Source organism: Condylura cristata, unplaced genomic scaffold (assembly GCF_000260355.1).
Source record: "Condylura cristata isolate star-nosed mole 26May11 unplaced genomic scaffold, ConCri1.0 scaffold00020, whole genome shotgun sequence".
Taxonomy (NCBI): domain Eukaryota; kingdom Metazoa; phylum Chordata; class Mammalia; order Eulipotyphla; family Talpidae; genus Condylura; species Condylura cristata.
The window spans coordinates 26,619,934-26,647,931 of NW_004567121.1; the positions used below are offsets into that span (position 1 = coordinate 26,619,934).

General features: G+C 40.6%; 3 protein-coding genes across 4 annotated transcripts in view; 1 reads left to right on the forward strand and 2 right to left on the reverse strand.

The window, feature by feature from the left end:
* The first annotated feature begins 14 nt into the window (after positions 1-14).
* CCDC121 (coiled-coil domain containing 121) lies at positions 15-2,093 on the forward strand. The gene is made up of 2 exons (XM_004686041.2): positions 15-499; positions 983-2,093. The coding sequence occupies exons 1-2, from the start codon at positions 15-17 to the stop codon at positions 1,929-1,931; spliced, it is 1,434 nt and encodes a 477-aa protein (XP_004686098.1). The 3' UTR covers positions 1,932-2,093.
* A 3,865-nt stretch (positions 2,094-5,958) lies between these two features.
* ZNF512 (zinc finger protein 512) lies at positions 5,959-27,080 on the reverse strand. Of its 2 annotated transcripts, none has more exons than XM_012727623.1 (14): positions 26,994-27,080; positions 26,420-26,478; positions 17,574-17,758; positions 16,803-16,898; positions 16,446-16,529; positions 15,353-15,477; positions 14,743-14,829; positions 14,365-14,463; positions 13,428-13,595; positions 12,557-12,751; positions 12,072-12,173; positions 11,149-11,211; positions 10,009-10,107; positions 5,959-7,892 (listed from the first exon to the last, which is right to left on the reverse strand). In XM_012727623.1, the coding sequence occupies exons 1-14, from the start codon at positions 27,021-27,023 to the stop codon at positions 7,584-7,586; spliced, it is 1,701 nt and encodes a 566-aa protein (XP_012583077.1). In that variant the 5' UTR covers positions 27,024-27,080; the 3' UTR covers positions 5,959-7,583. The 2 variants fall into 2 exon arrangements, with proteins under 2 accessions (XP_012583077.1, XP_004686400.1); XM_004686343.2 differs by having other exon boundaries at positions 17,574-17,761.
* Positions 27,081-27,607: 527 nt separating this feature from the next.
* The window catches only part of LOC101624649 (chromosome unknown open reading frame, human C2orf16), a 5,594-nt gene continuing 5,203 nt past the window's right edge, over positions 27,608-27,998 (reverse strand). Inside the window, exon 2 of the mRNA XM_004686042.2 lies at positions 27,608-27,998. Coding sequence (XP_004686099.2) covers positions 27,608-27,998 — 391 coding nt within the window.

Genomic DNA, 27,998 nt, shown 5'->3' on the forward strand with positions numbered 1-27,998 from the left:
CAGGGGTCGACTAAATGACTTTGGCGGGAAAGTGGGGACGCTGGGAGGACGTATTGAAGGGGCAGGAGAAAGAGGCGCTGAGTGTTGTCGGGGTGGGCCTAGGAGGGGCGAAGCTATGGTCCCCAAGACGACTAGGCGAGCGGGGATCCCGAAGGCAGGACTTCTACGGTAGGAGAATGAGTAAAGTGCGCTCCTCTTTCGACCTGGAAAAAGAGGGGAGCCCACCCGCCGAACAGGCTGCTATGGCCTCTTCTGCAGCCCTGGAGGTGGGGCTGCTCGGAGCTGAACAAGCCGGGACCGGGGCGTGGTGCGACTCCCCGTACTGCTGGGCAGCGCCGAGGCTCGTTGAGCAAAGAAATGAGAAAGTGCGAGAACTTTCCGCCCCGAGACCACCTTTCCTCAAGTTGCAGACCTCTGACACTAAAGCTCACTCGTCGGCGATTACCCTCAGTAAATTACGCCTTGACCTTGAGGAAGAAAGCTTGGATTCCACGTGCACGTAGGTACTGGAGGGGCGCTTCCCTCCACAGAAGCTTCCTTGGAAACCCGAAAGGTGGTGAAAAGGCCCAATTTATTCCCACTCCTAAACGCCTGTTTGTTCCTGGGGCCACTTTGTAGCTCTAGTGTCAAGTGTCAGTGTTAAGACTTAGGTTTACTTAAGATTTAGGTTTCACACCCAGGCTCTCACTTACCAGGTGTGACTTGTGGCCAAGTCACTTAAGGTCTCTTTAAATTGAGATAATAACCCTGCAAGGTTATAGTGAGTGCGTATTTGTAAATGGTAAACTACACTCCTTCAACTTTACCCCTATTGTTCTCACACACACACACACACACACACACACACGCACGCCTTGCAGTGTCAGGGCCTTGCAGTGTCAGGAGCATACTAGGTACTCTAAAATTTCATTTTCTATGAATTAAAGTACAACTGTGAATTCCTTATTATTTCCTTATTATTTCTCACGTGTTCTTCCTTCAGGTTTGATGAAGACTTGGATATTTCCCCTACACCATATTTTAGTTTAATAAATGATGTTTTCAAGACAGAGACGCTAACAAAAACAGAGATGAAATTTAAAAATACAGCAATGGCAGAAATCATGAAACTGCACAAGCAAATAAAACAATTGCAAATCCAGCAAGAACCGCTAATTGAGGAAAGCAGACAGCTACACACTGAGAAGTTAAATGTCCAGGCTGAAAATAAACTCTTTCTGGAATACCTGACCAACAAAACTGAGGATTACAGAAGGCAAGCTGAGAGGCTCTGGAACAGTTATATACAAATACCTAGGGATTTTGAAGAAAGAAGAAAAAAATCAGCCTCCAAATATGCAAAACAAACAGCAGTACTTGAAATTGAGCTCATGCGGAGTGAAGAGATACAACTCAATTTGACGCAGCAGTTGGAGTCAATGAGAGACCTTCTGATATTAAAGGAGAAACAGGAGAGAGAAATAGAGACACTGCAGGAGGAAAAAAAGAAAACCCATGCCGAAACACATAGGAAAATACAAGAAAGGCTGGTCCCGTTCCTCCAGGAAAAAGCAGTCCTGGAGAAACAACTGAGTGAGCCAGACATGAGGCAGTCTGGGAAAAGAAAAAGAAAACCTAACAGTTTCCGAGACATAGAGTTAGCAGCAAGGCAGCACAATTTTGAGTTCCACTGTGGCATCAACAGAGAGAATCTGCAGTTACAAAAGGAATTACTGCAGCTAACCAAGCAGTTCCAGAAATTGCAGTCTGCTCAAAGCAAGTTAAACACTAAGAAGCAGCAACTGCAGCAGGAACAGTGGTACATGGAATGTACAAAACGGGGAAGGCAGCGACTGCAAAGATTGCATAACTGGTGCCCAGAAGGGCAGGATGCTCCAGAAACGACAGTGACCCCTCCCCTAGGTACCAAGTCAAGGATTAATACAAAGTAATTCCTAAAATAACACCAAGAACTGGAGCAGGTATTCTTAGGTGCTACATAAAACTGGTTCGGAAGGTTTTTGGATCTTAGATTGCTGTGGTAAAATAGCCATCAAAATAGGATTTGCTACTTTACCCTGCAGTATTCTATTTGTGTGGTGGGCTCCTTGAATTAGATTTTCCAGGAGTCCTTCTTAATAAATCAGGGCATTCCACAATCCTTCAGATAACCTACTATTTACATACTAATACCTCAAGAAAACCACCTTGAGGAGAGGAAAGGAACAGTTGTGTGATTTCATCTGGCTGAGGTAGATTTCTTTATAGAATAAACAGCACCCTTAAGGGCAGCATTTCAAATTGTGGTAGGGAATGCTTTCTCCTCTATAAGCAACCACTATCAGATTATCCTCATTGCTTTTGGCCAACTCAGCATACAAAGTGGTTTTAAGTGCCTTTTAAAGTTTAAGCTGGTGACCAGGTCATTCCTTCTATAAAGTCTTTTCATGAGTGAAATAGTACCCTCTAAAAACAGCAAGTTCAGTGAGTCCTAGACAAAAAGACCTTTTATCTGGTACTTAGCCCCTACAAATCTGAGTAAATTGAGGGGAAGATAAAGTAGATGTGTATTAGGTGAACCCATGCTTTAAGTGTTTTCTTTGAAGAAACATCTCCAGCATTAATAAAAAAGCTAAATGCCTCTGCTCATTTAAAAATAAAGGTTTTAAAATATTTGGACAACTCTTTAAAGAGTTGTACTATTTATATTTATAGCAACATCCTAAGGTCTAAGGCAGTAAGTATTTAATGGTAAAAAGAGAGCAGATACTTTAGTTACAGGTCATTTATTACATTTTCTTACAGTGTGCACTTAAAGAAATGACTTTTACAGTAATATGTGCCATATATTTATGGTACTGGGAACAGCATTTTAAATTAGCATAGACTTGCAGGCTTTTTTTTTTTCTCTATGACATGTTGATAGACTCTTGATTTAAATGCTAAATCCTAGTATAGGAATATAACACCGATTTAACATTGGTCCTAACCCTAGGCTTAACTTTATTTTCCAAAAATTGTCAGTGATGAAATGCAAAAAAATTCTCCTAAATTTTGTTTTATTCATGTTTAAATGGTATTTATTTAAAATTGAATTTAAAAAAGGATTGCCGGTGTCTATAACTTCTAATATAAAGTTGTTAGCTATGAAACAATTTTTGATATTAAAAATAATGATTTTAGATTAAAATGTATCTGATTTGTTTCAGTATTTTCTACTTCATTACTCGTATTATCACATCTGCATGTCCTATACTAAATGTATATAATAAAATGCAGTTTTAATTGTAGGAAGTAGAAATTTAGATAGCATGCAGATAGCTTTACCTATTTTCATTCATGGTATTTTCAGAACTTGAAAAACATGGTATCCAAGACAAATTTGAAGTCCTAGTATGTAATTTGAAAAAATTAACCTAGGAAAACAGGTATTTAGTTTGATAAGGAGTCAAACAGAAGGGATCTACAATCCTTCTTACTATTCTGTTAACTCCCCTCCTGCCATTGCTGTCCTGATTCTATCAAGAGTGGTTAACTCCCAACTCAGCTTATTTTTAATTCCTGTTACCCCAGATAATGGATCTGAAATACTGTTCTAGGCTCTTTTCTATGCGGCCTCTGGGGGTTGAACACCTTAGAGGGTGAATAATCTGATACATATATTTTGAAATTCACACATGAGTGGGCAGTAAATTGGCCAACTAGATTTCAATCTACTTTTTGTTTGCTTTGCTATGAACATTAAACTGGTGACATTATAGAAAGCATGTTTAGATGGAAAAGACCTGAGACTAAGGTTAAGATCTGAATTATAAAAATAAGCCTCCAGCACAAAACCTGGGAAAGACCTCTGCAAGCAGAGGGGACAGTTAATCAAAGGCCTGAAATGAGAATGAGCTTGGTAGCCTCAAGAAACAGAAAAATTAATGTAGCTCGAGAACAGAGAATATGGATGGAACAGAGGAAGAGACTAAAAAGGTTGGCACAGAAGCACCGAGAGTCTTCCTTGTGGGACAAGGTAAAGAGAGCAACTTCTATCTTTACTTTTATGTATCTTTTGTTCTAAGTGCATTGGAAAACCATTAGGCTTTTAGCAGGCTTACAATTTTAAAACTCACTACAAGTGTTATGTGGAGCGTGTCCAAGCCAGTAAAAAGCAGAAGAAAACCTATTAGGAAGCTATTGCCATATAGGCAAATGGTGATGGTTTGCCTGGGATTCTGTAGAAATATCAATAGAAAGGAATGAATAGAAAACAGGAGAACAGACTTAGCTGTGGGGGAAAATCAAAGGTTAAAATGAAGCAGAAATAAAATTTCTAGAATGTTTCCTTTAAGGAGGTGAGAATGTATTTGTGTGAACTAATTTTTAAGAAGTACTGCAGATATCCAGTATATATAGCAAACTCATTATCAACTTTAAGAAATAATTTACAAATTCCCTCATCATTCTCTTGAATCCCAGCAGCACTATCCTAAACATGGTATATGTATTATGATTTTGATATAAACTATATATTTATACATACCCAAGACAAGAGATCACTATTTTTAAACTTTAATTATACACTTGATAGTCTAACTTGCTTTCCCCATAGTTTTTGAGATAATATGCATGATTCAAACCCTAGTAAATTTCATAGCTGTGTAGTATTCCACTGTATGTCACAAAATATTCCTTCTCCTGTTGATAGACAATTAGGTTATATATTAGAATATACTAACAAAGAGACCCAAGGATGTATTATCTCAACAGACATTTATTTCTTATTCATATAAGAATCTCAGATAGATGTTCCTGGTGAGCAAATAATCCTTCATGGGGTGACACAGTCAAATATCTTCCATTTTATACCTTCCATTTTATACTCCACCATCCCCGACAGCCTCATTATCATCTGCATGTAGCTTAAGGAAGGGACAAGAAAGAACACTCACTCTCTTAATTTAAAAGTTCTTGCCTGGGGCATCCCTGGTGGTACAAGGGGTTAAGCCTCAGCACTATGAAGCAATCTGTTATGAGTTTGATCTCCGGGTCAGGGAGCTGACCCACATGGTACAACAGACCTCTCCTGTTTTCCCATTGCTCCCCTTAGTATATTTCAATTAAGTCGCCTGTTCTGCTCCCCACTCTTATCTGCTGAGTTTTCTCACCCACCCCGTACTTCAGCTGTACCCCAGTTCGTGTACATACATAAATCTTAAAAAAAAAAAAAAAAAGTTAACACTCCTGAGGGAAAAAGTCCTTGCTGGGAAGTGACACATATCACTGCCACTCACACTGCACTGATGAGAAGTTAGGTGCCCCCTCACTACAGGGGAAGGGTGGGCATAGTAGTGTGTGACGAGAGCGAGCAGATTTGGTGGGCTGCTAGAAGTCTCTGCCACAGTTGTTTCTGTTGTAAGCTGCCCCATAATCATCATTATTTACATTTCCTGGCAAACCTGGGCAAAACATTTCTCTGTATCTACCTACGAGTGAAATTATTGAGCCTTAGGGCATATCTTTAACTTTACTAGATACTGCCAAATCCTTTTCAAAGTGACAGTATTTATAATCCAAACTGTACAGTAGAATTGACACTGCTCCATGACCCAGCTTTTCCTGATGTGGCAAACCGAAACTTCTGTTATTCTATTTTTTTTTTAACTTGACTTTTTAATAACTTAAAAAGTTCAAGAGGATGATACTAAGTCCCCCTGGTCCCTGGCCTCAGGAAGGAAAAAGGGCAGGCATGCCTGGATTGAGATAGGCAAGGTTCCTGTACTAATTCACGTTAGTCTCAAATGATTTATTTTAACCAGCATACTTTTAGGTGCTAAAGAACTACTGAGACAATTGTATTTACTTCCAATTGGTACTTATCCAAATCCTTTCCACTTCTAGCATTCTTTCACCCCCTCCCCGACCAAGACAGTGTCCATAAGGAGTCAAATAGCAGGCTGGAGTCAATGAACAGCTGAAAACATCATTCTAAATGAGCCATTTATTCTTGTCATTGCCAAACATTCCCAAGTCTTACTCACCAGAAATTAACACAGTTTCTTCATTTCTCCTCCCTGACAATCCTCATCTACTGAAAGGGCTTTAAGGGTGAAACTGCCAACGAAATACAGAATGGATATACCACATCCTTCACTTGTTTCAAAAATACCTATTCTGGCAGTATTCAAATCAGGTTTCAATGTTCCCTTGTTTGAAAGTGGTCTTCACAAAAGCCCACATTTTAAAGCTATATGGAAGAGTGCAGAGAAGAGATAGGAATAGTAACAGTCATTCAGAATTTGAAGGTAGTACTTGTCCATATCCAGGGCTAAGGGCCCCTTGCTTCACAGAAATATATAAGACCAATATTTATGAAAAAGGGGAAGAGAATCCAGAAACACAACAACAGAGCTGCTCTAACCAAGGTTCCAGAGAAGGTCAGCTTCAAAGAGAAGTAGCCCATCACACATTACCAGGCAGGCATGAGGTACAGAAAAAAGAATTTTTCTTTCCAACTCCAGATAAATATCTACATCTGGTGCCAAAGTCTCAGGATATAAAGAAGATACAATTCCACATATAAAAGGGCACAGAGGACAATATTATCAGAAAATTCAGAGACAGGGGTTGGCTAAAGGGTGGGACAGGGTTCAGCGGGTGCAGACTAACAAGTGAGGTCAAGTCCAGGGGAGAAGGACCCTGGCTACCAATCTTAGTGGCACGATCAGGAACACAGGGTACTGTGTCAAAACGTCAGAGCCAACACGGTATTTCTCAATCCTTAAAACCGCAGGACAAAACAGCTACGGAAGGGCACTGACCATAGCAACAGATGAAGCATCAAGCCCTCGGAGAGCAGAGGTGGTATTTATTGCTTTTTCTATTTTCTTCTTTCCGGTCATGTTTAACATTGGGACACATTCCTCCTACACCTGCTTGTCATACCTATGGTTCTAGTCATTGCCTGTTGAGGTAAAGCATCCCAGTCACACCAATGTAGGGCGCTTCTAGCTTTTGTAACCTAAAACCCATTTTCTTACTTTCAAACCTAAACCATATGGAGAGAACAAAATCTCAATAAAGTTTGCTTTCCAAGGAGCCAGTAACCCCATTACATGATGGACAACAGTCCTAGCTTGTAGGCTTATTATATCACAAATACAAAATGGTAAATCAGCCTTAGTTTTAAGAAATTAGTTTGGAATTACTTCACAATCTAGATGATGGAGTGACTACTAAGTCAATGGAGCTTCCGAGAACATTCTACACCCCAGGAAGGAAAGGACAACCAAACAAGGTTTTTAGTCTTACACAGGGCAAGAGGAGCCTATAGTTGACCTTAAGAGGGGACTCTTTGGGCACAATAAGGAAAAACAAGAGGACTTCAATGAGGAATAGCAGAGAAACCTACCCAAAGGGGGTGGGGGAGCAAAAGGGGGTGACAGAGAATAAGGAGGGAAAACAGTGAAATTTACACTGGAGGAAGGAGCTGAGAAGGTCACAGTCTTCGACAGCTGAAAGAGTAGTCTCCTCACCAGCCCCACGACCCGACCCCCAGCACGGGTGCCTGTGACGGCAGCACCACATCCACGCTCCTGGGAGCGCTTCTCACTGACTGTCTACTTCCTTCCTCGTTTATGATTCGTCTTTGAGAGCTTTACTTTCTGGAACTGTGCTGGCACTGCCTCCTGCTCTGCTTCCTTACAGGAGGTTGACACTAGCAGTTCCTCATTACTCCTCCTCTGACCCTTCCCTGCTCTAAGACTCAGCTCTGCCTCAGGCAGCTCCATGGCTGGCTGCTGCCGCCGTCTCAGAGACCTTCTGCTCCTGTGCTGCTGCCTCCGCTTCTCCTCCTCCTGCTGCCGCTGCTTTATCTTCATCAGCTTTTCAAAGCTTTTGGTGGTTGTTGGGTTTACAACGAACCAGTCCTGCAGAGGCAAACAGAAACCTCATCAGTCAAAACCGTGGAGAGCATAAAGAGGGCTGTGGGATGAGTTTTGTAAGGCAGGAGAAGGCTGGGGAAGAACACAGCAGGCTACAGTTCTGGAACCATGGCTTAGAACACTATTTTATATTGCAGGAATTCAGTACCGAGTAGTCCTGACAGGCATGATATGGTTTGGGGTACTTCACGAAAGAATCAAGTCAATTTACTTATCACCACCCCAACCATTTCTCCTTCCCAAAGACCTCATCCTGAAATATTAAGCATGGACTACAGAAGATTTTTTGTTTCATACTAAGGAGTAATTGCATGAATTTGCAGCCAGACCTCCTGAGTGCAACCCTCAGCTGTGTTCTAGTTCAGTGGCCATGAGAAAATAACCTCTCTGAGCTGCAGCTTGAAAATTCAAGGAGTAGATTCATGGAATCCAACTATGAAGTACTCTTACAGCAAAAACAGAAAAAAGGAATTTAAATCTAAATCAAATAACAGTTTAGAAGAAATACCCAGAGTAGAGGTGCACCGCCCCAGGGATGCAATCACAAAATCCACAATAGGGGTAAACAAATGTGAGGAGAGGTCCCATTTCTTCAACAAGTAAAAAAAGGGGAGGGGAAACCGCCAGACCTGCACTGTCTAATAAAACAGCCACTAGCTGTTTATTAGCCACATGTGGCTACTCCAAACTGAGATAAGCCTGCAATGTAAATACACACTCAGTCTCTAGACTTGGTGTGAAAAAATGTATTAGGTATCTCACTATTTTTAATTGACTACATGTTAAAAAGACAGTCTTAGATATATTAAATGTATCATTTATGAAGGCTGTGGTTTTTTTTTTTACAGTATTTTTCAAGTGGCCATGAAAGTTTTAAGTGATACGTGGCTCCCAAGACAGTTTTATTGACTAGTTCCACTCCAGATGAAACAGACACACGAGATAAATGGACCCTTTTTTTAGGCCCCAATTTGAATAAATAGGGAAAAAAATTACAAGACAAGCAGAGGAATTTAAATAAAGATGGGATAGATGATACAGAGAATTATAGTTTGTTTAAGTGTAGTGAGGGTTGTGGTTATGTATTTTTAAAAGTCCTTGTATTTTATTTTTAAAGATTTATTTTTATTTATGCATACAGGAACTGGGGTGTGGCCAGAGGTGCAGGGGGTGAGAAGATTCACCAGAGACAGAGTGGGGCGCAGAACAGGTAGATCTACTGAAATATACTGCTGAAGGGAGACAGGAGAGGTCTGATCTTCCATGTGGGTCAGCTCCTGACCGGGGATCAAACTCATGCCATGGTGGCTGATGGCATTGAGACTTTAACCCTTATGCCACCAGGGAGGCCCAAGTCCTTATATTTTATAAGTCAAACAGATAAAGAAACATTTGCACCTGACTGCAAGTGAAGCTATTTTAAATGAAGCCTTTAAGAAAGAAGGAAAGTGCAGTTGTAAATGAAACTATCCAAGCTTTCATTATACTGTACTGTCCTTTTTCTGTGTTTGAAAATTTCTGTCAAACAAAGTAGTATAAGAAAGTGTGAGGCAGAGGGAGAACAGAGTAAAGATGCTTTACTACCACAGCTAATTCAAAAATATAAGATTAACCAATAAGCAAGTGCTCAATGAAATCTGTTAAGTTCTAACTCGGCTAGTTCCAGCTTTTAAGGAAGAAAACAAGGTAACTATAAAAAACAGATCTTGTCAGGAGATAATTATCTTTCAAATATTTCCTGATGCATAAAAGAGTACACTATTACTACTTAAAAGGTATGACTGCTTCCAAACCTCAGATTATGGAAAGGAACTCCCAAAGTTTATGCCAGTAACGCAACAGGAGCCACACATCTGATGACACTAAAGCACAGAACTACTGAACTCGAGGGCAGAGAACAGCTAACGCCACTCCGCCTCTCCAGGTTAAGAACAGCTTCTGCAATACAACAGTCCATGAGAACGCACACTCCAGTCCTTGAGTTTTTGCAATATATGATAACTATATATTTAAACATATTATAGTTATTTTTATTTTTGGAAATTAAAACCCTGTGGAGTCCACAGGACTACAAAACAAAAGGGGAGCGCAAAGATCTCACCTCAGCGTGGACAGAGTTGATATGATACTTGACACCACTCTCTGATACAAATTCTTTCTGACATAGAAGACACTTATATTTTCCAGCAACAAAGGTTCCCTATTTCCAAGAAAGAAAAAAGGAAGTATTAGTAAATTTAGGAACATACACCTGGGCTGAATAGGGATTCTACTTTGGCAAAGGTAAGCAGGAAGAAAATCACTTAGGCAACAACTTTAGGAAAACTAGCTAGGGCAGATAATCATTAGTACACTCCTGTCCTAACGCTGTTCTGCACCAACACTCAAACCACTTCCCCCCATCTTCTAAAACCACCAAAGTTGACCTGTTTTCACTTTAATGCATCACATGTTTCTACCTTCATTTCTTTCACTTCACTCCCGGGTTCCCTTGGTTCTACCCCCAAAATGAACAAACTCTTTCCCAGTAGAATCCACTGCTGCTGAGTGCCTTGGGAATCCTGAATGAAAGGGGTACGTCCAAAACACCCAGGTTAAAGAATCAGAAACCAGGGCCAAGATGACTGAATCCTAAGCACTCCTGGACAGTGCTGGTTTGGATGCCTACAATTCCTTCAGTGCCTTGAATTAAAATTGCTCTCTTCCTGAAGCTTCAGATTTCCATGGTGCTCACAGTTTTGAACAGAAGATACTTCAAAATGGACCTGGAAAGTGGCAGCAATCCCCGTGGCTGGAGGGTTATGTAGCATGTACATCAACATGGAGAGAGTCAGTGAGCTGGGTGGCTGTTTGCTTGACACCCAGGAACCCACCTCCCATCCCCAGAGGTCATTATAGTTCAGATGGGCTTACAGAGCCCACCCAGCCAGACAAACACATGTAAGTCAATTGCAGAAAGTTTAAGGTTCAATATGGCAAGGCAGGCTCAGCGTGGGAGGGGCTCAGGTTAAAGAAGTTAAATCCTTGGATGTGACTCAAAGGTAAAATATTTTTCTCCAAACTGCTTTAATTGATGTGCTTTATGGCTTTGTCTTTTCCCATCTTAGATATACACTAGCATCCCATCCAATAACAGATCAAGTATCTAATCCCACACCTCAAGATCAGCAAACAGGATGACTAAGTGTTTGCCTAAACTGAATGCTCTTCCATGTCATAAGATGTTCAGAAAATTACAAACCAATGTACAAGAGCCCAGATGAGCTTTAAGGCCAGAAACACTACTGTAGACAGCCTCACAACCCTGAAAAAAAGAAGAAATAATGTCAGGTCAGACAAAACAACATCCTTCCCTTAACAACCTAGCCGTTTACACTGGCAAGTTGTACATTTGGAGGAAGACCAATAAACAGCCCCACAGACTAGAGGAAGGATTCTCATGCAAGTCATAAAAGAAAGGACACTGATAAGGGTGAAGAGAAATTATTTAGAAAGCTTAAGACATTCCCTTCCCTGGAATTTTTTTCTGATACTCAGAGAAATACAGAAAACTGTGTGGTTAAGATTTTTAAATGTTCTTTAGTGAAAATGTCTTATTTTCGGTATAGTTACCTATTCCTTGCCCAAAGTACTGTATATACAATTGTGGGAGATTAAAGACAGTTACTAGTTCTTTGCTACCCTTCCCATCAACAGTGGACTCTATTTACCCTCCCTCTGAATCTGGCTTAGCCATGGAAATGATGGCACACAAATTCTAACTAGCCAGGACCTAAGAGATCTTCAACCTGCACTTTCATTTCTGTAATAGTCTCTCAGAAATCAATAGCAAAGTAGCCTGCTGGCAATTCAACTAGCCTGCTAGAGAGGCCATATGGAAAGTCGAGTTCTTAGTTTAATGAACTGCACAGAACCCATCTTGATCATTCTGGTCACTTAAGAGCTTCAAGCTCAACACAACCCATGACTGATGCCGACTGACACCACAGACAGCAGGAGAGCGGCCCTCGAGCTCCAACACTGACTGATCCACTGAATGGTGAACAAGGGAAACAACTGATGTTTTAAGCCACTATGATTCAGGTGCCTTGTCATGAAGGACTAAATAAATGAAACAGCAGCATATGCCTGATAAACATTTACTGAATAAATGAGAAGAACCACCTGGTTAGGACACTGAATGCGATGATACTTCTTAATATCTGACTTCCATTTGTGCAGGACTTCCTGGCTGAAGGTAGGTAGCCCGGGACGAGTGTATTTTAACTACAAGACAAGAAACAGTTTATCTGGAGGAATTCTACTTCCAAAAAAGTTTCACACCCAACTCTTCAGGTTTGTAATTCTGGAGTCCTGCTAGCAAATTTTCATACTCAAAAAAATTTTATGTTAAGATCCCACTTTCTGGCACAGAGTTCCTAACCTCATTAAATGTTGCTGGCTACCAGGAGCACCTTTTGTTCTAACAGGTGACTCTTAGTGGTGCCCTTAAAGAAGCAGATCAAAACCAAGCTGTGATTAACAGCTTAGAACTCTTAGCTCCACCCCTACTCTCTGAGGGACAAAATTTCATGTACAATGCTCAGGAGCATTTCTGGTAGCACACTATCAGACATAAGGTTCAAAATTAACGCAGGCTTCCACCTTACCTTCCGATCATCGGGCACCAGATCCTGAAGCACCTTCCTCTTAGGCCATTCCTTGGCCAGTTCAGCAGAAGCTAGCTCCTGCAGGTGGTAGACTGCTATCTTGGCAGAACGCCTCTGAACTCGGCCCCCACCTTTTGACTCCAGGCTCATCTCCTTTAAGCATTCTGACTGCCCTGACTCTGGAAAGAAGGAGATCTGCAAGAATGAAACAGCAAAACAGTCCTGAGAAATGGCTTTCATTAGGCAGTGATTAATGACTGCCTTCCTACTCGAAATAGGAAAAGAACTATTCTAGCTTGCTCACCACCAGCATAAAGCTCTGTAATATTAATACATGTTTTACTGGTTAAAAAAAAAGCTTAGCAGGATAAGATCTGTTTTGCTACAGTAAGTTAACTTGATTAAAAATAAGACATATCTATATGCAAACCACAAACCACACCACACACTATACACAAAAAAGGAACTCCAAGTGCTGACAAGGATATGAAGCTACTAGAATTCCTGTACTTTGCTGGTGGGGATACAAAACAGCACAGTTCCAAACAAGAAATTGTTTGGAGATTTCTTATGAATTTAAATATGCATTTATCTTATGACCCAGCAATCTAATTCCTAGTCATTTACCCAGGACAAATTAGAAGGGAGAATGCTTTAGCTTTTGAAATATAATAATGAGTTTATTTCTGCCCAAACTATACAATGAACTCTGATTCCTCTAGCCCACTAATGTTCAAAAGGCAGATATAACAAGGGAAGATAAGAGAAAACAAAGGCATTCAAAACGAAAAAGGGGTAAAAGCGAAGAACCCAGAAGGGGATGACACAAAGCATACTCCCAAATAGGGTCTGGAAAGTAGTAAGTACTCACAGGCCCGTGCTCTGACCTCAGGTGATAGGCTAGTCCAGCCTTGGACCTGTATGGCTTTCCACAATGGTGACATTTCAGGGTCATCTTCTCCAGCTCTGCAGCCCCTTTGCCACACTTCCTGACATGGTACAGATATCCCATGATGCTGGTGAAGCTACTAGAGCAACTCTAAACACAGAAGGGCTTATATTACAATCTTCTAGCTTTTGACATGATCTCTAAAATTTCTAACAGCTGCAAAGCACTCACCCACCAATTGCTACAAATGGGCCCACTGGCCTCGCCAGACCCTCTCCAACCTTTCCCACTAGCACAACCCTCCCTCGTCCATGGCCCAGTGGCTGTCCTGTCTACCAACTGACTGCTATTCAGTCAGTTTAGTCAGCATTCAGTAAGTACAACTGTACATCCCCTACATCAGCGATTCCTCCTGGGTCTCTGATCCTATGCCAACCCAGTATCAACGACCCAACAATACTAAAGTTTCTCACATCAGGCTACTAGGATCTTTTTCATCACACCAGAATAAAGAAAGGTTAGTAAGACAGTCCTCTGAACAAAAGGCAAGTGGAGAAAAATTAATTTTTGAAGATGAGAGAGAAATAAAGAACTCCCTCCACCCCCTGTGAGCACAGCTTGTCCTGGGAGGAGTATACCCAGCTGCCTCTGAGGGTACCCCCCCTCCACTTCTCAGACCAAAGTTAGGGGCTTCTTCTGTTGTAGTGTTTCTTTTTATAGCAGCAACTTACATGTGCGGGGGGTATTATTTCCACCTCTCTGTCTGTCTGCCTGTCTATGTACCTATTCATCTATTAATGGGTTCAGGAAACCTGGAAATCAGGAACTCAAGCTTCTCTATGGGAGAAGGGAAGACCTGGGGGATGAACAGCAGGAAGTCGATGGGAGAGTGCAGGAGGGTGCTGACCTCCCAGCTTACCTCCCGCATGCACCTGAGCTTGCCCAGTCTCTTCAAAACTGTTCGGAGCCGCTCCCTCTCACTTGGCTCATCTATCTCATCACCAGCCTTCAAAATGGGCTAGAAAGCAAGAGAAACAAACAAGCAGGTGACTCACAGAAAAGGCAGAGTCAGAACAAAGTCACATCCAAGGAGAATCAAAGGCTGGACTAACACTTAAGCTGGTGTCTATGAAGTCTAAGTTATCTGACTGCCGGCTTTCTCCACCTCCTCCTGGACAGACAAGGAAGTGAATGTAAGGAAAGAAGAGCTGTCAGCCTCTGTCTCCTAGGGGATGAACTTTTGCGGCTAACTAAACACAACTGTCTATGGCTCCACCACGCAAGCAGATACTCTTACCAAGCTGTTATGATTTGCCATGACGTGATACTTCATCCCTGCGAGTGAACGAAGCTGTTTCCCACAATGATGACAAGTAAACATTTCCTACAAGGAAACAAACTTCTCATTGTCAGGTTGTTCAACACAGCTAACACATCACAAAGACCTGCTCCAGTGCTCTCATCTGTACCTCTAACTTTACTCCCAAACTCAATAGTCAATTAATATTAAAATCCCACAGGTTCAGAGTCATATCTTCAGGAGCAAAGAAGTAAAGGTAATCCATTTTTTAAATAATAAATACTACCATTAGTTGGGCGCCAATATTTGCCAAGTAACAGGGTAGGCAATGAGTAGGTACTGTTTTTTTCATCCCTTCATGAACTATACAAGGTCATTACTTTATCTCCACTTTAAAAGAAACCAAGGCCCACACATAAACGAAATGTCATCAACTGAAACCTGAATCTGTCAGTAGCCAATGTCTATGCGGAGTCCGAGGCACACGGACATACAGAAGCCCGGCACTGCCTCTTGTCTCTCTCATTGGCATGCCCAACGCAGGGCAGGGGGCCTAACGTTGTAGTGAAAGATCACAATGGTTACGAAATGCCACAAAATATCTAACCTGCTTGCAGTTCTCCATATGCTTCTTTAAGCCCTCTATGGTCTTCCTCCCCACTGCCTGGCAGGTAGGGCAGGAGACACTGCCTTTATCCACGATTTCTAAGTACCACTGCTCCTCCAAACTGCCTAAAAAGGACAGAAAGAACACTGTAATCTGCAGTTTTCTCCAAAAACAAAAAAATACACTTGAATTTAGGAAAATTATAATCAAATGAGTTTATCCCCTTGATAGATAATGAAGAGACTTCTACTGTGTATAACTTCTAGAAATATTTTGGACTGAGGTGTTCCTGAAACTCCTACTAATTTCCCTATGATAAAAACGATCTGAATGCCACCCCTTTCAGCCCAATTACTTAAAGGGGCCAACAATTCCACCCCAGGTATAAATGATAGTGGGCAACATTTTTCATAGCAGTGTAATAATAATGAAAAGTGAGATGTAACAGGCAATTCGTTAAGTGTTTCCTCTACACCTGCAACTATGCTAAATTTCACATTTAGGGCTCTCCCTGGCAGCGCAATGGTTTAAAAAGTACAGCACTATGAAGTTCTCCACAGCCACTGCAGCATGAATTCGATCCCTGGCCAGGAAGCTGACCCACATGGTGCAACAGCTGTTCCCCTCAGCAGTATTATTTCAGTAGATCTCCTGTGTCACCCGCTATTCCCCTCAGCAGTATTATTTCAGTAGATCTGCCTGTTCTGCTCCCCACTCTACCTCTGGTGAATGTTCTCACCCCTTGCACCTCTGGCCTGTACTCCAGTTCTTGTATGCATAAATAAATCTTTAAAATAAATAAATAAATCATGTTTAATTTTAATGATCTCATTTCACTTTCACAACATGTCTCACTTCCTTTCCTATCTCTAGCTAGAAGACAGGGAACCTGAAGCTTGCAGAAATTTTAAAAAAAAAAAAAAAGGACAGGTCAGAAAATTAGCTAAGAGCCAAAACTTGATCTTCCAAACCCAGCCCCTTAAACCGCCTCTTTAAAGAAAGGCTTTGCTACATCATTTCTTTACTACCACCACCATCAACAAATCAGAATGAGAGCATTAGATCCCCAAAAAGCTTCCAGCAGAAAGCATACCTGCTGCATAAGCCGGGGGTTCCTTCCGAATACGACGAGCCTGGGACTTGGGGTTAGGCTGAGTTTTAGGCCGTTGTTTCCTCCCTGACACAAGACAGAAACTTGCAACATGTCACCTTTGCCAAAATCTCTTCCCTCCTCTTCTCAATGCCCTCTGGCCCACTCCCTCAAACAATTGACTCCTTTAAGTCATGACAGAAAGAAAGGGTAAGATTAGAGCAGATGGCGGTGATTCCTTGCCAAATAATTCAAGGGGCTCAAGAGTGCTTTGAGCCAAAATCTAAGGTCACTCTCCCTTTTACTCTCAAAGGATAAAGCCCAGGCACTCAGGGAAAAATAGTGAAGCTACTCCCTTACCATAAAGCTTATGCTTCTTCTGAGGAAATTCTCGATAGTCCTCATCTTCTTCCTGCCTGGGTTTTCTTTTACCTTTGGTTGATATTCCACCTGACCCTGCAACATCATACAAAAACAAAGAACTCAGCATAGTTTATAAGTGAACATCTGGACCTGTCTTAAAACATCACTTACAAGATCATTAAAGGAATAGAGCCTCAGTGAGAACAGACCTCACAGAAGTTTCTGGGACATTTTTAGAGAAACTGGTATAACGGCATTAAATGACTCAACCTCCCCTTTTTCGTTCCATTGTTCTCTATCCCTAATGATTGACTGCTCCCTATGCGTAATAAGGCAGTGTGCTTTGATCTTGATTTGAAGATCAAGATCACTGGAGCAGAAAATTGTTCAAGGTCAAGAGCTAGGAAGGACCCTTGAGACTATCACCATCAAAAGATTCTCCCCAGAATAACCCACCAGTTCTTAACCTTAACAGAAGATCAAAGCAGAAGAACAATGGGGAAAAAAGCTAAAATCATATGAAGAGAACAGGCTGATACCAGGATAATCTGAAAGAGTAAGATCAGCAGAATTACACTCTGTAAAACAGAGGGACAATTTATGAAGCTAACTCCTTAACAACAACAACAAAAAAAACCTTAATCACTAATAAGAAATTGCTATGTGGCACCTGATACTTTAAAAGCCATTTACAACAGCTACCTCTACCTCACAACATAGCTTCAGAGGATGCTCTCTGTCTTCACAATTAATCACCAATAGTGATACCTTCAACATGGGACGCTGCAGCTGTCTTGATTCTCCTCATCTTCATCCAATAGGTAGATTTTCGGAAGGATGCTGGGAAATCACTCACTGGCTCACATGATGAAGCAGATGAGGAGCCGCTTAAGGAGTCATCGTGAGGAATAGTGTACTGGAAACTATTATCCTTTATGGAGCACTGGGTCCTGCTACTAATATGACACAAAATATTAAGTACCACAAAAAGGGTCAAGTAAAGTTCCTATTTATTACTTCATATCATATAAAATAACCAAGTTGATTACCTGTGCAAAAAGCTAAAAAGTATGACAATAAAACCGATTTTGATACTGATCTAATACAACATATACAACTATTATATACTTCATTGTAATAGTGAAGCATAAACAGACTACATAATCACTCTGTAACCGAAGCAAGCACTCCTTCCCATGCAAAAAAAAGTCATCGATATAATAGGGTGTTCTGTGACCCTTCAGAAGACCATCTAGAACTGTAACCAAGTATGCCCAGGTCTTCCTAATTCTGACAGAGGGAAAATAACTAACAGTATCCCTGAGAATAAAGAAGGAACAGAACAGCTTGGAGGCCCTATTCAGAGATGGCCCATTTCTCCCTTCGCCCCCTCACAAAACCCTGATGTTAGGAATGCCCTGTCTTGTTTACGCACCATGACACTTAGCTCCCAAAGCTAGAGGAAGGGTGCTATGAAAGCCTAATTGCCTAGACATACCTGGTATACAGCTAGATCCAAAGCTAAGACTAGTCAGTATGTGGCTCACTAACATTCCTTGGTAAATAAAGTACCTTTTAGGTGGCTCGGGATACCACAAAGAAGTTTCCAAAGTCTGAGGACGCCCCCTTCCAACTAAACATCTGTGTTGAGGACCAGTTTAGATTTGTCATTAGAAAGGTCACTGTGGTTATTGTATGGAAGAAGACCTTGGGGCAAGACTGATTAGAGGGTAAAGAATCAGCAGCTCCTTGCAACACTATAGGTTAGAGATGAGGAGGGCTTGAACTAAAGTTTTGTGGTAGAGATAAAGGTGACAGATTCATGGTAACACTCAAAGTAGAGCTGGTAAGAACGGCACACAGAGGTTGTTTGGTGGCAGCAGGGAGTTGGAAGTAACACAGGTGACCGTTCCCAGGAAAACAGTACGTAAAATGTAATAGATGTCTACTATGTATGCACTTGTCAGAAGCAATAAACCAGTTCTATACACAGAAACATGAACCAACTGAAAAGCCTTCTACTGTATGCAAAAAGAAAGATCTACGTAGTACAATGTCAATTCTGTAAATTAAAAATACACGCTTCACACTTATAGCACTAGTCACAAGAATTTAAAAACTAGTATCAAACTTATTAATAGAGTTGTCTCTGGGAGGAAGGAGATTGAAATGGGAAGGGGAAAAACAAAAAATTACAGGGACTGATGATATCAGTATGCAACAAATAGGAAGAAAATGCCATTCAGATCTCTGTACATGAAATCCAACATTGCAAGTTTAATACAGAGAAGTCCTAATTCTGGCATGATAGCATAAGTCCACCTTAGCCCATTCCTCCTGCTCGTCACCACTAAAAACGCTAGATTTTAAAAAGTACACAAAAGCCGGTATTTTGTGAAAGAATCTGAGAGAAGTGATCCACAGAGAGTTGTAATTTTTCCCTCCCTGCAAGCAGCAAAACCAGGATAGGCCCCACTGCAGAGCAGCATGGGCTGCATAAATACTGCTAGAGAAAAAGCAGGAAAAGGAAACCTAAAGACTAGGGAATATGGCAGCATCATGAAGAGCACACGCCATAATTCTGTAGAAGAATCCAAACAAAACATAAATACCCTGAAATACATATCTGCAGCACATACCCAAACCATTATGTAAAAAGCCTAAAGAACTGAAACATCTGAATATGTTTCAGACCAGCCCCTGAGCTATTCATGTATAAGACAGACCTAAATCATTACAGTGTTCACTCAAAGAATGAGCTGAGTTTGAATCAGTGCCCTTAGAAGGCAAGACAGATCTTAGGGCCTCAACCTAACAGGTTACCTGCTAAATAAAAACAGAAAACACTCCCCAAAAGGTTCTAAAAATATCCCCAAACCTACACAAAAAAAACAATCTTGAGAATAAATTTCAAAATTATGCAACAAAGAACCAGAAAAATTCTCAAAGGAAAAGATGATAAACAGATGTCAATTCTAAGATGATCCAGATGTTTGAACTATCCAAGACTGTAGGACAGCTATTATATGCTCCATGAAATAAAGGAAAAGACATCTGAAAGAAAAGGTAGTAATTACCAGCAGGAAAAAAAAATAACCAAATGAAAAGTTAGAACTGAAAAAAAAAAAAAACCCCAGTATTTGAAATAAAAACTCACTGCATGGGCCCTCCCTGGTGGCGCAATGGGTTAGGACACAGCTCTGCAAGATGGCCGCAGCCTCAGTATAAATTGAATCTCCGCCTTGAAGGTGATCTACATGGCACAGCAAACCTCTCCTGACCAGTCCGCTGCTCCCCTCAGCAGTGTACTTCATCCATCTGCCTGTTCTGCTCCCCACTCTGTCTCTGATGAATCTTCCCACTGCCCCTGGACCTCTGGCCTGTACCCGAGCTCTGTATGCACAAATAAATAAATCTTTAAAAAAAAAAACAAAAACTGCAATACTCAAGCTTTTAAATAAAAAACTCACTGGATGTGCTCATTAATAGAATGAAGATGACAAACAGCCTGTAAACTTGAAGACAAATCAACAAATTATCTAATCGGAAGAAGAGAAATGACTGAAAAACAAAGATCTCCAACACAATGTGGAACAATATCAAAGATACTGCTGTTGTGTGTAATTGTAATTCTAAAAGAGAAAATGAGGCAGAAAAATGCATGGAAAAAAAATCACGAAATTTAATGGAAAAAAAATCCCAAATTTAATGGAAGACATTAACTTACAAATGATAAGGAAGTCAACACTCAATTGGATAAATTCAAAGAAAAGCATGCATGTGACTGTCAGTCACAAGACTGTTCAAACCTTTTTTTTTTTTTTAATCTAGAAAGCAGCTAAAAAAAATTACAGGGAACGATTGAACCAACTAATAATGGATTTCTCAAAAGAAACAAAGGTCAACAGAATTCAGTACAGCAATATCTTTAAAATACTGGGAGATTGAAAAAAAAAATGAAATACTGAGAAAAGATTTATCAATCCAAAGATTTATATTCAGTGAAAATATTCTTTAGATAAGCAAAGACTAAGAGAATTTATCATCATCAGACATGCTCTATAAGAAATGGTAAAGGAAATTATTCCAGTTGATGTAGGAGGGGCAAGGGAACATGAAGTTGAGGGGGGAAGGGGACAGGATGAGAGGATTCACCAGAGACATAGTGGGGAGCAGAACTGGCAGATCTACTGAAATGCACTGTTGAGGAGAACAGCAGGCAAGACAGGAGAAGTCTGCGGTGCATGTGGGTCAGTTCCCTGGGCAGTGGCTGGTAATAAGTTGACAGGGCTGAGACTAACCCCTGTACCACCAGGGAGGCCCAAATTTGGTTTACTTTAAATGAAGGGAAAACAATAGAAACAGTAAGTAGTTGGGTAGATATAAACACTGTAAAAGAAAAAATTAACATTTGGTAAATTTTTTAAATATATAGCACAATGTAGTTATAATAGTCATCACAGAAGGAGTTAAAGGAATCGATCTGATTGTGAGACTTCTACACTTAAGTGATGTGGTAGGATATTAATTCTAAGTGAACAAGGAAAGTTTAAATATGCATCTGTATTTCCTAAAGGAAGCACTTAGGAAGAGTGTGAAGGTAGAAAAGAACAAAACACAGAGTACACACAACAAATATTAAAGTGGCAGACCTAAATCCAATATTACCAATACTAAAATAATTATAGTCTAAATACTCCAGTGGAAGGTTACAGATTAGCAAAGTAAATGAAAAAGCAGTAACAACAGCACATATTCCCTACAAGGCATACTATAAATATAAAACATGAAAAATTTATAATCCACAAACATAAGTGGCCACTTTAAAATCACATGAAATTTACGTCAAGACAGAGTACTGCAAAAGGTTAAAAAGGTTAAAAGTAATAAATCATTAGGAAAACATAATTACTCATTGTGTATGTTTAATAACAGAGGCTCAAAGTATACAAAGCAAACCTGAGCGAAATAAAGGGAAAAAACAGACCACTCGATAATCTTAGAAAAGTAAGATCCCCTTCCCACTCTCAGCAATTGAAAGAATTACACAAAAACTCAGTAAAGACAAAATCTAAACTATACTAATAGACACCTTGTTGTATTTGACATTTATAGAACATAATTTCCAACAACAGGATATCATTCCTTTCACGTGCACATTGCGTATTCACCAAGATAAATCACATGGTAGGCCAAAAACCTTAAACTTAAAAAGTTCTGATCACTTCAGAATCCAATTGGAAATCAATAATAATAGAGTATTAAAGTAAAAAGGAATCTAGAATTTAAATAAATCTAAATAATTCATGGGTCAAAAATAAAATCACAAAGAAATAGTAAAAAAAATTTTTTTAAAACACACAGACAGCAAAATTTGTGGGGTGCAAACAAAGTAGTATTTAGAAGGTAACTGAAACCTCTAAAAACATGCTAGAAAAGATCTAAAGTCAATGATTTAAGAGTTTATTTTACAATATCTTAAGAAAAGCAATCTCAAAACTATAGAAGGGAAAACTATTATAATAAAGAGGAGAAATTTATGAATTAAAGAAAAGGAAATACAAAATCTACGTCTTTGGGGGAAAAAAATCAACAAAGTTGACAACCCTTGTAGTTCAACTGTGTAAGATAAAGATACCACAAATACCCAGTGGCAGAATGAAAGAGGATTATCACAAGTATACAGATATTACAATAGTAAGAGAATACTTTGAACTTTATGCAAATAAATTGACAAATATGAACAAATTTTTTGAAAAACATAACTTAGCAAAATTGACATAAGAAACTGTAAATCTGAAAACCTGTGTGTATTAAAGAAATTAAATTTGTTATCAAACCCTTCCTCAAAAGAAAACTTGAGACCCACATAGTTCCACTGTTGAATTCCATTGCAAAAAGGCTTTAGAAAAAAGTGGGAGTGTGGGGCCCTCCCTCAAAAGAAAACTTGAGACCCACATAGTTCCACTGTTGAATTCCATTGCAAAAAGGCTTTAGAAAAAAGTGGGAGTGTGGGGCCCTCCCTGGTGGTGCAGCGGGTTGAAGCACAATACTAAGAAGCTAAAGCCACATCCACATGAGTTCGCTCCCTGTCCTGGAGGTGACCCGCTTGGCGCTGCAGACCTCTTCTGACAGGCGCGCTACACTGCTCTCCTCAGCAGTGTACTTTCGTGGATCTGCCTGTTCTACTCCCCACTGTCTTGGGTGAAGCCTCGCACCACCCCTGCACTTCTGGCCTGTACCCCAGTTTTGTATGCATAAATAAATCTTTTAAAAACAAAACCAAAAAGTGGGAGTATGGAGAGGATGGTGGGTAAGCATAAACATCAAAAGGAAAAAATAAAACTGCCCCTTCTTGCAAATTGCACAAAACAATCACTAAAATTAAAAATGAGTTTAGCAAGTAGCAGAATTCAAGGTTAAGACACACAAAAATTAACTGCATTCTGAGCCACTAACAACAAACTAAGAAATGAACTTATAAACAAAAATAGAAAATACCTAGGAACAAGTCTAAGAAATGACATTCAATATTTTTACAATGAAAATTACCACACATTAGTGAAATAAATGAAAGGAAACGAATACAAAAATATAGCATGCACATAAATAAGAAAATTCAGTATTATTGAAATGGTAATTCTTCCTAAAAAATCTACACATTCAATGTCCCCAGCATGCTTTTTATAGAAATTAACAAAATGATTCAAAATTTATATAAAAACACAAAAAAGCAACAGTCAGCAACTTTGAAAAAGTAAAATAGAAGATTTAAAACTTCTGCTTTTCCAAAGACCCCATTAAGAAATTAAATGTAAACCAAAGACTGGGAGGAAATATTCAAGGTGCATCCAGCAGACAAAAGAACTGTAAACAGAATGGTTTTTTAATACTACAATTTAATAACATAGAACCCAATTTTTTTTAATGGACAAAATACATGACCAAACACTTTACAAAAGATATATAAATGGCCACTAAGCACATGAACAGGTATTCTATATCATTATTCATTAGAAAAGTGCAAATTAAAGCCACAATGAAACATCACTTTAGACCCATTCAATTAGCTAAATCTAAAATTTTGCTCTCCCACACTGCTGACAGGACTATAAAATAATATCATTCTGGAAAATAGAAAATATGAAGTTAAACATATTCTTGCCATATGAGCCAACTAATATTGAGATTAAAAAAAAAAACAAAAAAAACCAGGCCCTCCCTGGTTAAAGCATCAGTGCTATATCAACCTAACACTGCTCCAAAAGCTAGATCCCAGCCAGAGCTGACCTGCATGGCACAGCAGACCTTTCCAGTCTCTGCTGCTCCCCTCCGCAGTGTATTTCAGTCAGTCTGCCTGTTCTGCTGCCCGCTCTGTCTCTAGTGAATCCTCCTACCCCCTGCACCTCTGGCCTACACGCCAGTTCTTGCCTGCATAAATAAAAATAAATCTTTTTTTAAAAAAAGAATTGTTTCAACAGCCTTATATACAGATATTCATAGCATTTTATTTTATGCCATATTTATACTAAAACATACTTACTTTTATTCCACCAAATTGAAAATAATCCAACTGTTGGGCAAGGTAGATGGCTAAACAAATAATAGTATTTCCATAATTGGATTCTATTCAGCAATAGAATCTATTTTTCAGTCAAATCATTCTGAGAAAGGAAGTCATGCATAATTCATGATTTCATTTCTACAAAATCTGAAAAAACATGCAAACCACTGTACAGTGGTAGAAACAGGTCAGGAATATCTGGGGACAGAAGTAGAGGAAGAAATGGACTACAAAGAAACCCAAAATAACTTCTGGGAGCAATGGACACATTATCTGATTGTGTCTCAGGATCATAGAGCTGATCACACCATGTATTTTAAATATGTGCCACCCACTGCATGTCAATTATACTTCAATAAAGTTACTTTTTAAAAAATTTAATGGGAAGCAGCAGTCCTTAAGGGCCAAAACTCACCATCCAAAAACAATGGGAACAAGCTCTACTAGATAGACAGAATCAGCAGGCCATTAAGAGTCAAAGGTCCATGTAAGTCTTCTTAAGAAAATGTCTTCACAGAAATTTCTCCACTCAGTTTTGGTCTCAAACATGCCCATATTTCCTCTCATGAATAAAGACTACCGTTTAAAAAAAAAAATTCATATAATCGACATTTTGGGATTAAGCCAATGTGGTTAGGGCGTCCCTCCTTCCAGGTCTTTTTTATTTTTAAAGGATTCAAAAATTCAAAAAAAGAAAGAAAGAAAAAACAGTTCTCAAGTACACTACCTACTAATCAACTCGAGCATTATTCCTTAAAAACCAAATTTCCCTTTCCATAAATATAACAAGAAAAAAGCTTTTCTTGCAATAATAATTGTTGTCATTTATAATTTGTTGTCCTTTGCACACCTCAGCTTCTGATCACAAAGGTGAAAAAATCTAAGCTATTTTCAACTCCTTTCTGATCTAGTTTAAAAAAAAAAGGCATCCCTAGTTCATTCTCTAGATGCAAATATTTAGATTTCATTTAGAAAGTATTTCAGTTCATCTCAGAATCCATCGTGACCTTTTTTCTACTCAGTCCTCACAGATAATCTCCATGATTTCATCCTCTATTTTCTTCTCAGTTCTCAGCATTAGTCTCAAACTTCAAAATCTCCTCCTGGGAGAGTTAAAAATAAGAATCCTTATGCCCTGGCGCCAATGATTCTGATTTAGCTAATGGAAGAGGGTCCATTAATCTTCATATTTTTTTTTTACAATGATCCACATGCTATCCCATTAAATTAACAAAAACAAAACCAAAAAAAAAAAAAATGCCTCCTTCTGGCTAACTGCGTCATTCTTGGAGTTTCAAACCTGTTGGGAAGTAATTTGTTTTGGCAGCCTTTCCCTTCTGAGCTATCATCTCCATCACCCCCTCACCAAAGGCTATATTTAAACAGTTAAAAATGTTTACTATCTGTATTGTTTTGATCTATCAACCTACTCCCCTTTGAAGGCTTATGACTGTGTTTTTGGTATCTATATAAAACCTACTACACAGCTGGCGCATAGTAGACACATAATTTCCTTCCAATGAGTATCAGATAACAATAATCTTATTTTCTATGAACCAATGTTTTTGGAAAAGCTTAGCAATTCAGCATACAAAGTAAGTCTTGAAGCCGAGTGTTTTAAAAATACAACGATCTCTTACAGCCATTGTAATCAGTCCTTCCCAAGTTCATCGATGTATTTCTGTCGATGCATTTGATGTCTGAAGAAATGCAGAGCTACACTGAGTCATACGTTCCATTTTTGTTATAATTTGCCTTTTATATATTTTTGGCAAGCTAGATTCTCCTCCCCCACTCCAGGTTCAGACCTGTATTATCCAATCAGGCAGTCACTAGCTACAGGTGGGTATTTAAATTTAAATTAACCTTAAAAGCAATTTAAAGATCAGTTATTCATTCCTATTAGGCGCATTTCAAGTGCCCAAAAGCCAAGCGTGACTAATGACTACAGTACTGGGCAGTTCGAAAACAGAACATTTTCATTATCAAAAAAAGTTCTACCGGACAGTGCTGGCGACCCAATAAACGGACCTCAGAAAACCTCACTTACTTCTTCGCTCCCACGATCCTCGTGCTCCTCTGCTGCTTAAAGGTCGTGGGTCCCGGAGTCTAGCAAATCGCAAACACAGGAGTGAAACAGTGAATGCTGGGGACCACGAGCCTTGACCACAAAAAAAGATGAATCCCCTGTGCCCAGATAAAACGAAGCTCTCTTCGGGCAAACGAAAAAGGCGGCAAGATTTTTTAGGAAGTGTGCCGTCCCATCTTCCCACAGAGTCGAAGCAGGTGACACCGCCAGAGCCTCCATCTCTCCCATCCTCAACACCGTCCCAGAGAGAGGCTCTAAAAGGCAGGCGACAAAAGGGGACCACGGACACGGGAGGCACTGGCGACGTAAAAGGGACAGACACTGGGGGCGATCCGGCGAGGAGCGGGGTCCACGGCGGTGGGGAACGGGCAGGGAAAGTGCGGGGGCAGAGGGCAGGCATTCCAGACCTAGAAGGGTGGGGCCTACAGTGGGCTCTGGTAAAACCAACTCTGAGCAAGGGACAAAAGCGAGGACCGCGTGTGGCGGGCTCCACAGCGCTACCCCTAAAGCATAACGGTCAAACCGAGAAACTCACGGCGGGTACTGCACCGAGCCTGGAAGACATCACTCCCTCTCCACGCCTAACAGATTCACCCAAGGGCTCCGGCCAGGCTCACGCCACTTCCGCTCGCTTCCCCTCTCCCGGATGTGGAGTCGGCGCCGCCGAGCCCCGCTCGGAACGTTCTACTTCCGCCTAGCGGCTTCCGAGGGGGCTGCGGCCGGAGGGAGTCACGTGACAGGTCGCCCACCCTGCCCCGCCCCGCCTCTGAGACCCCGCCCCGAGATGGCGCTCGAGGGCCGGGGAAACTGGAGTTGGAGTTTGAGCAACTCTCCGAACCCCTCTCTCTCCACTCATCCCTTTGAAGGACCCGGAGTAGCCCCCCACCCTCCACTCCCCACCAAGCACACAGTGGTCTTACTAGAGGCACATGGAGATCAGTTTTTGCCCCTTTATTTACCATAGAGAAATTATAGATCCATTTCTCCCACTACCACCACCTCCGCCCCTCTTCCAAGTAGAAACTAGAAGCTCTTTCGTTGCTGAGGGCACAGGAATTGGAAGGCAGTGGTTAAGCAGGAAGGATGCCAAGGAAGGGCAGCTTGGTGAAGACCTGAGTGAGTCAATGACTATTGGGGGCAGATCTATGGTCAGGCCTCCAAACTTGCCCAGCTTTGGGGTTTTCTTGTGTCGCCCCAAGAGGACATGTTTGGATAACTCTTGAAATCTTTAGGTAAACTATGTCTGGGCCTCTCCCTGGAGGAGCTGTGCTTGAGTATGTCCTTCCATGGACTGTGATGGATTCTGTCAGAGCGCCTGTGCCTGCTCCTCTCAGAGTGATTGTGTCTAGTCTTCTCAGAGAGATTTTGATGGCTCCTTTCAGAGGGCCTGTGCAGTATTTTCTCAGGACTATTAAAGGTTTTCTCAGAGTGAACATGGTGGGTTTTCTCAGAGGGACTGCGACACCTCCTCTCAGAGGGACTGCGACACCTCCTCTCAGAGGGACTGCGACACCTCCTCTCAGAGGGACTGCGACACCTC

Excerpts from the sequence above, each read along its gene's own strand:
- CCDC121 (XM_004686041.2), top strand. The coding sequence starts at position 15 with ATGACTTTGGCGGGAAAGTGGGGACGCTGGGAGGACGTATTGAAGGGG. Across the intron at positions 500-982 it reads AGCTTGGATTCCACGTGCAC|GTTTGATGAAGACTTGGATA; the intron begins GTAGGTACTGGA and ends TTCTTCCTTCAG.
- ZNF512 (XM_004686343.2), bottom strand. The coding sequence starts at position 27,023 with ATGTCTTCCAGGCTCGGTGCAGTACCCGCC. Across the intron at positions 16,530-16,802 it reads GAAGAAGCATAAGCTTTATG|GGAGGAAACAACGGCCTAAA; the intron begins GTAAGGGAGTAG and ends GTCTTGTGTCAG. Across the intron at positions 7,893-10,008 it reads TCAACTCTGTCCACGCTGAG|GACTGGTTCGTTGTAAACCC; the intron begins GTGAGATCTTTG and ends TTGCCTCTGCAG.